Source organism: Copidosoma floridanum, unplaced genomic scaffold (assembly GCF_036245765.1).
Source record: "Copidosoma floridanum isolate Cflo_tuat_1 unplaced genomic scaffold, Cflo_Japanese_pri ptg000009l, whole genome shotgun sequence".
Taxonomy (NCBI): Eukaryota; Metazoa; Arthropoda; class Insecta; order Hymenoptera; family Encyrtidae; genus Copidosoma; species Copidosoma floridanum.
In genome coordinates this window covers 5,554,662-5,566,783 of record NW_028321886.1, presented here as the reverse complement: position 1 = coordinate 5,566,783, position 12,122 = coordinate 5,554,662, and the positions used below count along the sequence as shown (strand labels likewise).

Here is a 12,122-nt window from a genome sequence, read left to right as displayed (position 1 = left end):
AGCCGACTAAACTCTCTCTGCTTATTACGCGCACACGTTGTTAACTATGTACCTACAAACTAGACTCGAGTGATGAGACCAGAGCTCTGGAGTGTTGCTTGCTCATGGTGTGCACGACTCCTCACTGCTGTCGTTGACACGAGGAAGCGCGACGACACTTTATGCATACTCTCTCTTATATGTGTAGGTATATATACATACATATATGTGAATCACAGGCTATATCTTATGTATACGATTGCGCGTTAATACCTGTATACTCGAGAGAGTGGGTTTAGGGGAGAGCGCGCGAGACGGGACGCGTAGGATGCGCTCCGATCCATCGCTTGCTCGCGTAAATTATCAGTCGACGTAATGATGAAACGGCTTGTTGATTGTTACTCGGAATTTCGCCGTTCGATCGTTTTCTTGCACTTTTTCAATTTCTTTTTTCTTCATCTGTAACTATTTTTAGATCGAGGAAGCGAGTCGTCGCACATGGATACTCACACTCATCCACGTGATACATCAGGTAATCTTCTCGCGACGATTGTTTCTCTCGGATGAACGGGGATGTGGAACAAATACCATGAACAAACATGTACCTATGGTTAAAAATAGTTTGTTGCTACCGCCAAAGGGTGCAAAATTTTTTTATTCGTTCTAAGGTCATTTTTTCACTTTTTGAGTCGATGAATATTTTAATTTTGATTTCGGATGGATTTTCAACACTCGAGATTAACGAGAAGAACCCAAATAATTAGTACTATGCTTGTACATCTTCGCCGTTACGCCATTGCCATCCGTCAACACCACCAATTTGCACGATGTTATTGGCATGAAAAAGCTTTTTCCGATGCGATAGTCTACCCCTTTTCCATGAATATTTAAACCTTTTTCGAACGCTTTTATAGTAGATTTTTCTACGCCACGTCACAGTACGGACGAAAAAAACATGAATCATCGCCATCATTAAACGCCAGAGATGAAGCATCAGCCCAACGATAGGTACGACCTCTCCGATAAAACACTTTTCATACGTGACTATATTTTAAGGATGTGCGATCAAACCACAACGTAACCCGCCACAAATCCGGTATTCATCAAACTTGCCTCTCACCATTTATTTGAAAAAAACGGCTCGCTGGATGGGATTTATTGAATCCTACCGCTTGGTTTGATCTCATGTAACTAGGGAAAGATTTATAAAAAAAAATTCCACCAAATCCGAGAAAAATCCAATTTCTCATTTGCCATCGCAAGGCGAGCTCTTGCTTCGAGTGCCTCGAACGCACGTATATAGTATACAGGTAAAGCACAGGCACCCCTCCCTATGGGCTTCGCCTAGCAAGTTTAGCGCGCGCAATCAGTACACCCGAACTCCTTCAGCAGTAGCATCACCTCGCGGTATTAAACAGTTCTTCGCCGTATATATACGTACAGGCGTCACTTAATTAATTGGATGCAGAGAACTTGGGCTCGCGAGCGAATTAACTTAGTCTCGATTCCATCAAACGGTGAATACAATAAGGAGCCAATACATACGTATATTATACCGTGGAGGGACTTGACAACTAGTATACAATCGTGGGACTGCACTCCTGCCAACTCTCCGAGATTTGATCGATCACGGTTGATCTAGATATCTCATCGATGCACTTGGCTTGACAAAAATGAACGAAACTCATCCTCAAGTGACAGTTTTATCTTCAGCTTTAAAAAAAAAAAAAAAAAAAAAAAAACAAGAAATGGTTGTAATAATGATGATAAAAAAAAAAAAAAATTAAAATCGCACGCGTAATGAACCGCACGATTTTTACCACTCATATATATACATTTAGAACTCAAGATCGTAAACTGTAGATATATCGGTATATCCTATATTGAAATGTCGACTGGACGCAAAGATCGATGTATACGTTCATGACTGAATATAAGCGGGGTAAATAAGAAAACGCGAACGATCAAGCATATACGAGCTATTAATATAAGGTACGCGTAATCTACTAAAAGCAATAGGTGCCTACATGTATACGGCAATATACAAACGGCGCGTCATTCGAGCTGAAAATAAATTATTGCAACCCATATATCCCAGTTGAAAACAATTGTCCTGCATCTGGCACGAAAATTATATTGGAATACGTAATGAATTGCGCCGAGCGGTTGGCTTGCGAAACTTTGAATCCTATATACACGTACTCTTGCTAATATAGCTCCTATAGGAAAAAAAAAAAAAAAACCAACAATGCCGGACGAGATGAGAATCCACGCGCGTCCTTATACCTTATTAATTACGTGTAGGTATACAACAGCTGTTCTCGAGTCGGCTGTGGTATGTCGGTTAGTAAAAGGCGTCCCGTGATAGTTCAATCTGAAAAAGGGAAGCGAAGAAAATCGCTGCGCTAGAGAGCTACGGCTCCGATGCACTCGCTGTAAACCGAAAAAAGAAAGAAAAAAAAAATAAATAAATAAAGGACGAGGGCCAAAGTGAGGGGAGCATCGTGATGCACGGGGGTGAGCAAAAAAAGGATCGTGCGCGTACCCAATGTACTTATATTTAATCCACGCGCCCTCAATAATCCGCCGAGCAACGCATTTCGCTCGGAGGATGCGCTCGCCGATTGTGCCGTCGTCCTCGTCGTTGTTCATACACTGCAGGGGAACGTACAGTCCGGCGAATCGATGCCGCGAGGTGCGCTATCCGAGCACGATCCTCGAAACAGTGGTAGCATCTCCACCGCCGCTCTTGCCAATTGCGCAATATCTCTCCTTCTCTTATTTTCTCTGCTCAAGAGAGAGAGAGAGAGAGACAAGACAGCTGTAGATCGATGTTGGGCCGTTAAATTAGATCAGGTGAGGAGCCCGGGGGATGATTGCTCAAGCGCGGCAGCCGCTGGCGCGGGTATTATAACATACACACACGTATATAGTTACGTACAACTATATCATCTAATGTACTGCTCCGTGCACTTTGGAAACCGATATTAAGTACATCGAGACGTGTAAGTAGCATCCGCAGCTTCTTCCCTCGATCGCTCCTTTGCCGGGGACTACTTCTGCGTGTATAGGTACATGTGTATGTAATATTAATCTTCTATACCTGAGCGTCGTTTTGGCTAGCGACAGATCAACCAACGCACCATATATTTATTTGGTGCAGGTTGTACAATTTTCAGGTATAGCGCGTACGTGCGGGTGCCCTGTCTGTCCGACCCCTATCTGCCCGGCATGCGGACTTACGTTCAAGGATAAACAAGCGCGTGATTCATATTTACGTCTAATCCGTGGTTAATTGATCGGAACAACAGAGACACCAGAGTGCATATTATAAACACTCGTGCAATTTTGAGGCGCGAAGAGACCGAAAGTGTTGTCGTCACTTATACATATTATATACACGGCGCCTGGTTTTATGACGTTGCTGCCTCTGGCGTGCATCAGGGGTTTTCAAAGCTTGGGCCCCCCTCTGCTACTTATAGGTGCTACATTGCCATCGCCGCTGCTGCTGGAATTGATTTGTTGGGCAACGCTTCTGTCATGCCACGAGCCCGTTTTTCATCCGCCAATACCGTTTCACCGCCGCACATTTATATTCGCTTGAATTTATTCTCGAGTCGCATGTCTCTCGATGCATTTTATACCTATACGTATGTACCTTCGTGTACACAGATAATGAAAGCTCGTGATAAATTCTTCTTTTTTTTTTTTGTTCTTTTCTGCATCCGATTATCGATGGATGCAGTCTACAAAAAAGTCAGACGTGCTTCCGAATGTCCGTTGTTGGCCAATACTCGAGGCATAAATATTGTTGCGTTTTGGCTTTTGCACGGATTGTACCACAGCTGGGGTGGGGAAAAGGAAAAAAAATAAATAAATAAAAGAATGTTAGCGTATATACACTGCAAAAGCGCGTGACTTCGATTAATTCGAGAAACCCTTGTTGCCCAATTTACTCGGGATGGAATTTTACGCGCGCGTGCAGTATATCTGAGTGAAAATCATTTCAAACGTTTCATCTTACGGAGGCGAGCTAACGCAATTAGGGATTGATTTATGAAAACACGTTGACTCTGTTTGCGCTTACATTTAAAATGCGTCTGGCATGGTATTGGCAAACGCACACTTAAACTGTTTGTCTACATACATCATTTTCGTGTATTGTTATTATTTTTTATATTCTCTTTTTTTTTTTTTTTCTTGTTTTTCTTGAAACGCGTGACCAGGAGTAACTCGTCTACCGGTGGTAATAACTCTCGTCTAATCCATTGTAAGCATACCTGGTGGCCGTGCAATGACGAAAAAAATCCTACCGATCTTCCCGATTTCTGAGCCTCGCCGTGTGTTTTTCGATCGGCGCTGGTAATGTATACCCATGTATTTCACCGTATGCGAAACTTATTCGCCAGTCGCCGTCCCAGCTGTGGGCACAGAAATCGATACGGCACGACAGAGATTAGCCCACAACTGGAGCACGCGAACACAAATGTCAGCGTATGCGCCTACCTTCCGGGATCTGTTTCTTAATGTACGGGAGCGATATACGTGTACACGGCTACGTTGCTGCTCTTTTTTCAACTTGTATGCTCCAGGCGCCTACATATACGGCTGATGCATAACAGAAAAGACTCTTGGCGGGGGCGAGAGAGCATCGGATCGGCGCGAGCAGAGAAATCGGCATCAGTCGAGAACATCAATGGAGATCGCAGACTGATAGCACACCGGGAAAGAGAAATTTGCGCAACGAGTTTTTCGCGAGTAGGTCCTGTGAGGGAAAATTAAGCTGTAGGTGGCGAAGGTACGAGGTGGAGAAGAGCAGGCCTGTAGCACACGGCTCCTTGCGGGGACTTGCCGCGTGACCGAATGTGAAAATAGAAGCGTTCATTCACGTTGAAAAATTGAGCCAGGATATGACAGTTTCGAAATAACGACTCAATAAATGGTTTTTTTTTTTTTACTTCTTCAAGTTTACATGGAATCGGTAATTATTTCAAAAGCAGGTGTCGGACTGAAAATGGCACAGAGAAGCTCAGCTGGTTTCACTATATAGTCAACGGTAGGCCCTCAGAGTTTGATTCGGGGAAACTTGCTTCCGAAAAAGGGATCGCCGCGAGAGAAGATGATCGGAGGAGGGATGCGCCAACGCGGCACTTTTAAAATTATATATTTGTGTATTGCGTGGATGTGTGTACCCCCTCACAAGACACACGTGCTCCCGCTCGCGTGCGCACTTATAAATTTGTATGAAAGCATTTTCGATGGCATCGACGATAGCTATATTAAATGCGGAATGACGTAAAGCAATAAAATACATTCCCGAGCTCGTAAAGTGTGAGGAAATTCGCGAGAAGCGAGAGATCACATCCACCACGAGCGCGTGTTATAGACGCGAACGAGGGAGAGAGAGAGTGATGAGACGAAAGGAGAAGAGTATACGTGTGTGCCTGCACATACCTAAAAAGACGTCAAAAGAGGCTTGACATGCCTAATGAAAGTGTACTTACAATAAGCCGCGTGGCGAAACACGTTCCCTCTTTTTAGCCCCTTCCTCGCCATCGCCTAATGTGTAACGCGAGGAGGAGAGCGAAGGAAACTCACGCTCACAGACGCAATAGGCGCCTCCACTCTTTTGTGTGTGTATGTGCTCAACCGTTCCACATACACATTCATGTGCCAGCCACCACCGCGACTCTACGATACACTGCCATGTGCATATCCTGATGCAGTGCTCGCAAGCAGTATACGGTTGTATATATATATAGGTACAGCAAGTAGCAGCAGATCACCTCTTTGCTCTGACTTGCTCCTTCAACGATTGCACTAATCCACGAATGGCGCATCTCGTCACTCTTATGTGAGAAAACATGAGAATTTTTTCATCGCCGCTATACCTATACCTTCTCTCTCTCTCTCTCTCTCTTTATTCCCTTTAGCCTCAGCTGCCGTAGCTGCAAGACCATAGCATTTTTCGTGCCAGGAGCTTCGCTTGAGCTCTATTAGTCTCCATGTACATACATACATATTTGCGATGACCAAAGTCTTGCGCAACTGGACACTTATATATATATATATATAATATCCATCTCTCACCTTTTGTAGGTCGTCTATTTTTGCCGCTACTCGGTGCACACATGGCAGTCGTTAAGAACACTCAACGGAATGATAGATATAAACATTTTTACAGGATCCATCGCCAACCGACGAAAACAAAATTTATTCATTGCCAAAGACTATAATGAGCGCAAAAATCTAAGCAAATATTAATTATATCTCTGACTTCTGAGCAATATTTCACTCAGTAGTGTTGAAATGCGAGAAACATTAGATGTGTCAATACCAACTGCAATAATAATTTGTTCATACAAATATGTAACTAATAATGTTATAATCCTTATCACTGTAATTATGCAAGGAACAATAGCTTACAACTGTGGTACTGTTGCGTTACTCAGTATAATAAATATCATTGTGCCTATACGTGCTTCTGTATCTATGATTTCTTTTGTTGCCCTACATTTACTTAAGATTAATGTTAACGATGGAACAATTTTTTAAAAAGATTTTATCAATCAATTGGAAAATTTTTTTTTTCTAGTGATTCTGTAAAACCTGCCGTAAAAATTTTAAACAACAAGACCCATACACATATTTACTTAGCTCTTGAAGTCAATAATAACACATGCACCATAATTGCTCAGCGCATACAGTCACGTTTGTAGGACATCAACCGGGCCCTCATATTTTGACCAGCCACGCAAGCGTTTCCGCATTCAATTGCACCATCATTTTCACTAGCCTCTTCGTGTGATTAACCTTATAGAACAGCTCTAATAAGTGTTGAACGATGATGCGCGCTTTTCATATATTTGTAAGAATTTATGTTGAGTCAAGTTTGAATAATAATTTTTGTTGACTGTCAAATGAATATTGCGTAGTGTGCTTCGACATTAATACAGTTACACGGTTAAACTTTTTTTTGCACATTTTTGTATTTTTGCAAATTTTTAAAGACTTTTTAAAATTTATGTTCTAAATTTTTTATCGATCGAAATCTTGGATGGCATAAAATTGCAAGAGCTCTCTAATAGTATGGATGAAAAAAAAAAAAAAAAAAAAGAGATGTAGAAAAAAAGATAAAGAAGAATCAAGATTGCTTTTGCGAACTGTCGATTTGCATGAATTTCGCCAGTTTTCCTATTAATTTCGTCACTCTCGCCATTGAGCAAAGACTTAAAGTGCTCATAGTAGGAGGCATACGTTTGTCGTCCTAGATTTTGCAGTTGCCCTTTCATTTAACTTTGTTATGGCTTGAGCTCACGAGCTATCTGTTTATGTATATAGTTACGTGTGTGCGCTGGCTGGCATACGATTCTCGGCACGCGAGACTGCGAATGCGACGAATCGGAAAAGAGAGGGTATGGGAATCCTTTATCGGTAGGATGATGCTGCAAAGAGTCTCTCTCTCTCTCTCTCTTTATCCATCTCTTTCTTTTTCCCTCGCTCATGTTCACACATCGCAGACTGAAAAAGACCCCACTCTCTTGAGCACCAACACGTGCAAGTATGGACCACCGTCACCATTGCAAGCGACCGAAGCGATAGATTCACCGTCATGACACAGTTATAACGATCTTTGCTGTAAATCTTCGCTAGAGTTGCACCAAATCCATGATCTAACGCTGTGGACAGAGCCGAGGAGTATATAAAGTCGATTACGGCCACAGGTTTGTCATTCTCCGTTCAGCTCCGCTTGAACAGTGGTGCATCATATAAAACGAACGGTGTTACGGAGCACCGCTAAGTCATAAGGGATTCCCTCGTAGGGATTTCCCTCCCTAGTGATCATTGTCCAACAAGTGGACACAAAGTCCTCGTGTCATTACATTAGTTTTAATTCAAACATCAAAAATGCAGAAGGTAATGAGCCCTTGGTTTATACTTTTTCAGTCAAAGTTTTTTGCATTGAAATTCAGAACCACTCGTAAAACATTTTAAATAAAGGTATTTTTATAAAAATCATATGATTAACAACATTAATAATATACGGTTCACATTATTTCGTCAATTGCGTAGTAGTCAATAAGCTCATAAAATAAATACTCGATTAATTAATACCAAATAATTATTTGCACTAAGTGACTTCGATGTTATTTCAATCATCATTATTGATGTCTAATCATTTTTTAGGTAATTTACGTTATGGCTGTGTTAGCACTGTGTGCTGCACGCCCAGAACCACCAGTGAATTCATATCTACCACCAGGACAAGGGGGTAGTTTAGGTGGCGGGCCCGGTGGTGGCTTTGGAGGTGGTCCAGGAGGAAGTAGTGGACCCGGTGGTTCGTTATCTGGTACTTACGGCCCTCCAGGATTCGGCGGAAGTAACAACGGAGCTGGTGGTACTGGTGGAGGCCCTGGCGGCCTTGGTGGTGGTAGCGGTGGGAGACCATCGGATCAGTATGGCCCACCAGGAAGTAGAAACGGTGGATTCGGAGGTGGTGGTCCAGGATCGGGAAGTGGTGGAGCCCTAGGAGGAGCTGGTGGTAATCCATCAAGCACGTATGGGGCTCCAGGAAGTGGAAGTGGTGGTTTTGGAAGTGGTGGACCTGGATCTGGAAGTGGTGGATCCCTTGGAGGAGCAGGTGGTAGCCCATCAGGTACATATGGCGCTCCAGGAAGTGGGGGTTTTGGAAGTGGTGGTCCAGGAAGTAGAAACGGTGGATTCGGAGGTGGTGGTCCAGGGTCAGGAAGTGGTGGATCACTCGGAGGAGCAGGTGGTAGCCCATCAAGCACATATGGAGCTCCAGGAAGTGGAGGTTTCGGAAGTGGTGGTCCAGGATCTGGAAGCGGTGGAGCACTTGGAGGAGCAGGTGGTAGCCCATCGAGTACGTATGGACCTCCAGGTGGTAGAAACGGTGGATTTGGAGGTAGTGGTCCAGGGTCCGGAAGAAATGGCTTTGGAAGTGGTGGTCCAGGGTCAGGAAGTGGAGGCGCACTTGGAGGAGCAAACGGTGGCCCATCAAGTACATATGGGGCTCCCGGAAGTGGTGGTTTCGGAAGTGGTGGACCAGGATCTGGAAGTGGTGGGGCTCTTGGGGGAGCCGGTGGTAGCCCATCAGGTACATATGGCGCTCCAGGAAGTGGTAGTGGTGGTTTCGGAAGTGGCGGTCCAGGATCTGGAAACGGTGGAGCACTTGGTGGAGCAGGTGGTAGCCCATCAAGTACATATGGCGCTCCAGGAAGTGGAGGCTTTGGAAGTGGTGGTCCAGGAAGTAGAAACGGTGGATTCGGAGGTGGTGGTCCAGGGTCGGGAAGTGGTGGATCACTTGGAGGAGCAGGTGGTAGCCCATCAAGCACATATGGAGCTCCAGGAAGTGGAAGTGGTGGTTTTGGAAGTGGTGGTCCAGGATCTGGAAGTGGTGGAGCACTTGGAGGGGCGGGTGGTAGCCCGTCTGGTACATATGGCGCTCCAGGAAGTGGAAATGGTGGTTTTGGAAGTGGTGGTCCAGGGTCAGCTTCTGCTGGTCAAGGTGCACCAGGAGCTGGTGGAAGTGGACTTGGTTCAGGGTCAGGTGGTAGTGATGGATTGCAAGACAGTTATGGACCACCACCTTCCGGAGCAGTTGGTGGAGATGGGTTCGATGATGGAAGCAATGTAAGATCAATTACTTAATATTTTTTTAACAATCTATTTGAGTAACACTTGACTAAATAAAAATTCTTGATAACTGAATAGAGGTTGAAAAGAAATTTTTAATTCAGGTGATACTAATCGTGAAACACAAAGTTTTTGACATTCATTCAGAAACTATTGCAATATTTTAGGACCCGGCGAAGTACGAATTTTCTTACGAAGTGAGAGACGCCCAATCAGGTAGTAATTTCGGACATTCAGAAATGCGTGATGGTGATCGTGCTCAGGGCGAATTTAATGTTCTCCTGCCGGATGGCAGGAAACAAATTGTAGAATATGAAGCCGATCAAGCGGGGTATAGACCATCAATCCGTTACGAAGGCGAAGCTAATACTGGAGCTGGAGGCCTAGGCAATGGAGCTGGAGGTCTTGGAGGTGGATCAGGTGGTCTTGGAGGCGGCGCTGGTTTAGGAGGAGGACCTGGTGGTTTAGGAGGTGGTGGTGGATACCCATCGGGTGGCTCGGGGGATTCTGATAATAGGGCTGACAATGCGGATTACTCAACAGGAGGACCGGGCGGCCGAGGAGGTGGATTCGGACCCGGTGGAGCAGCTGGTGGAGGCGCTGGAGGTTATCCATCAGGTGGGCCAGGCTCTGGATTTGGTGGTGGCCCAGGCGGTAACAGCGGTAAATAATTTATCACTTAACAAATTACAGTTGTTTAAAAACACCACATTTTAACATCTGTCTATAAACGTGGGTTACTTAATAGGAGGACCAGGAGGTCTAGGAAGTGGATTCGGACCTGGTGGAGCAGCTGGTGGAGGTGCTGGTGGTTATCCATCAGGAGGACCAGGCTCTGGATTTGGTGGTGGTCCAGGTGGTAGCAATGGTATATAATTTATTTATTAATAGATTACAATTATTTGAAAGCATTTATGTTATCTGTCTAACAACACGGATTACTCAACAGGAGGACCAGGCGGCCGAGGTAATGGTTTCGGACCCGGTGGAGCATCTGGTGGAGGTGCTGGTGGCTATCCATCAGGAGGACCAGGTTCTGGATTTGGTGGTGGTCCCGGTGGTAGCAGTGGTACTTAATTTATCACCTAACAAATATGATGTGTCAAAAATGCATTATTAGATTATTTAGCTAATAATACGTGTTACTGAATAGGTGGACCAGGTGGCCGAGGAGGTGGACTCGGTGGAGCAGCTGGTGGTGGTGCTGGTGGCTATCCATCAGGAGGACCAGGCTCTGGATTTGGTGGTGGTCCAGGTAGTAGCAACGGTATATCACTTATCACTCAACAAATCACGTTTGTTAAGAACGAAATATTGAATTATCTGTCTGACAATATTGGTTCGTCCGTAGGAGGACCGGGTGGTCGAGGAGGTGGACTTGGTGGAGCAGCTGGTGGTGGTGCTGGTGGCTATCCATCTGGAGGGCCTGGCTCTGGATTTGGTGGGGGACCTGGTGGTAGCAGCGGTAGATAATTCATCACTTATTAAATCATAAGAATGTAAAAACGCAAAATTAAATTATCTAGCAGACAATACGGATTACTCAACAGGAGGCTCAGGCAGTCTAGGAGGTGGATTTGGGCCTGGTGGTGCAGCTGGTGGAGGTGCTAGTGGCTATCCATCAGGAGGACCAGGTTCTGGATTTGGCGGTGGTCCAAGCGGTAAATAATTTATCCCAACGAATTGCTATAGTTTTTCAACGTACATTTTTTTTATCTATTTGACAATATAAATTACTCGATAGGAGGACCAGGCGGCCGAGGTAATGGTTTCGGACCCGGTGGAGCATCTGGTGGAGGTGCTGGTGGCTATCCATCAGGAGGACCAGGTTCTGGATTTGGTGGTGGTCCCGGCGGTAGCAGCGGTACTTAATTTATCACCTAACAAATATCACGTGTCAAAAAATGCATTATTAGATTATCTAGCTAATAATACGTGTTACTAAAAAGGTGGACCAGGTGGCCGAGGAGGTGGACTCGGTGGAGCAGCTGGTGGTGGTGCTGGTGGCTATCCATCAGGTGGACCAGGCTCTGGATTTGGTGGTGGTCCAGGTGGTAGTAGCGGTATATTATTTTTGTCTAAACAAATTAATAGTTTCGAAACAACACAATGTTTCATCTGGGTGACAATACGGGTTACTTACTAGGTGGACCCGGTGGCCGAGGAAGTGGATTCGGACCTGGTGGAGGTGCTGGTGGTTATCCATCAGGCGGTCCAGGCTCTGGATTTGGTGGTGGTCCAGGCTCTGGATTTGGTGGTGGCCCGGGTTCTGGATTTGGAGGTGGTCCAGGCGGTAGCAATGGTAAATTATTATTCACTTAATAAAATAAAAATTTTTTTAACGCTACATTTTACCATTAACAGGATACCCATCGGGTGGTCCAGGCAGCGGAGGTTTCGGTCCTGGCGGTGGTCGCGGAAGTAGTGGTGGCTTCCGTGACGGCAGTGGTGGCGATGCGGCGGCGAATGGTGGATATCAATACTAA

At 45.0% G+C, this 12,122-nt stretch overlaps 1 protein-coding gene across 1 annotated transcript; it reads left to right on the top strand.

The window, feature by feature from the left end:
- Positions 1-7,887: 7,887 nt before the first annotated feature.
- LOC106635949 (uncharacterized) lies at positions 7,888-12,122 on the top strand. The gene is made up of 16 exons (XM_089589747.1): positions 7,888-7,896; positions 8,167-8,806; positions 8,849-8,881; positions 8,918-9,028; positions 9,080-9,633; positions 9,804-10,017; positions 10,183-10,299; positions 10,385-10,504; positions 10,628-10,693; positions 10,811-10,879; positions 11,006-11,101; positions 11,163-11,297; positions 11,381-11,500; positions 11,586-11,699; positions 11,783-11,938; positions 12,001-12,122. Exons 1-16 carry the CDS (start codon positions 7,888-7,890, stop codon positions 12,120-12,122), a joined length of 2,676 nt encoding a protein of 891 aa, XP_089445873.1.

Bases quoted from the DNA above. Each gene is read 5' to 3' on its own strand.
- LOC106635949 (XM_089589747.1), top strand. The intron at 10,694-10,810 runs GTGGTAGCAGTG...GTGGCCGAGGAG, and splicing joins TGGATTTGGTGGTGGTCCCG to GTGGACTCGGTGGAGCAGCT. The intron at 11,501-11,585 runs GTACTTAATTTA...GTTACTAAAAAG, and splicing joins TGGTCCCGGCGGTAGCAGCG to GTGGACCAGGTGGCCGAGGA.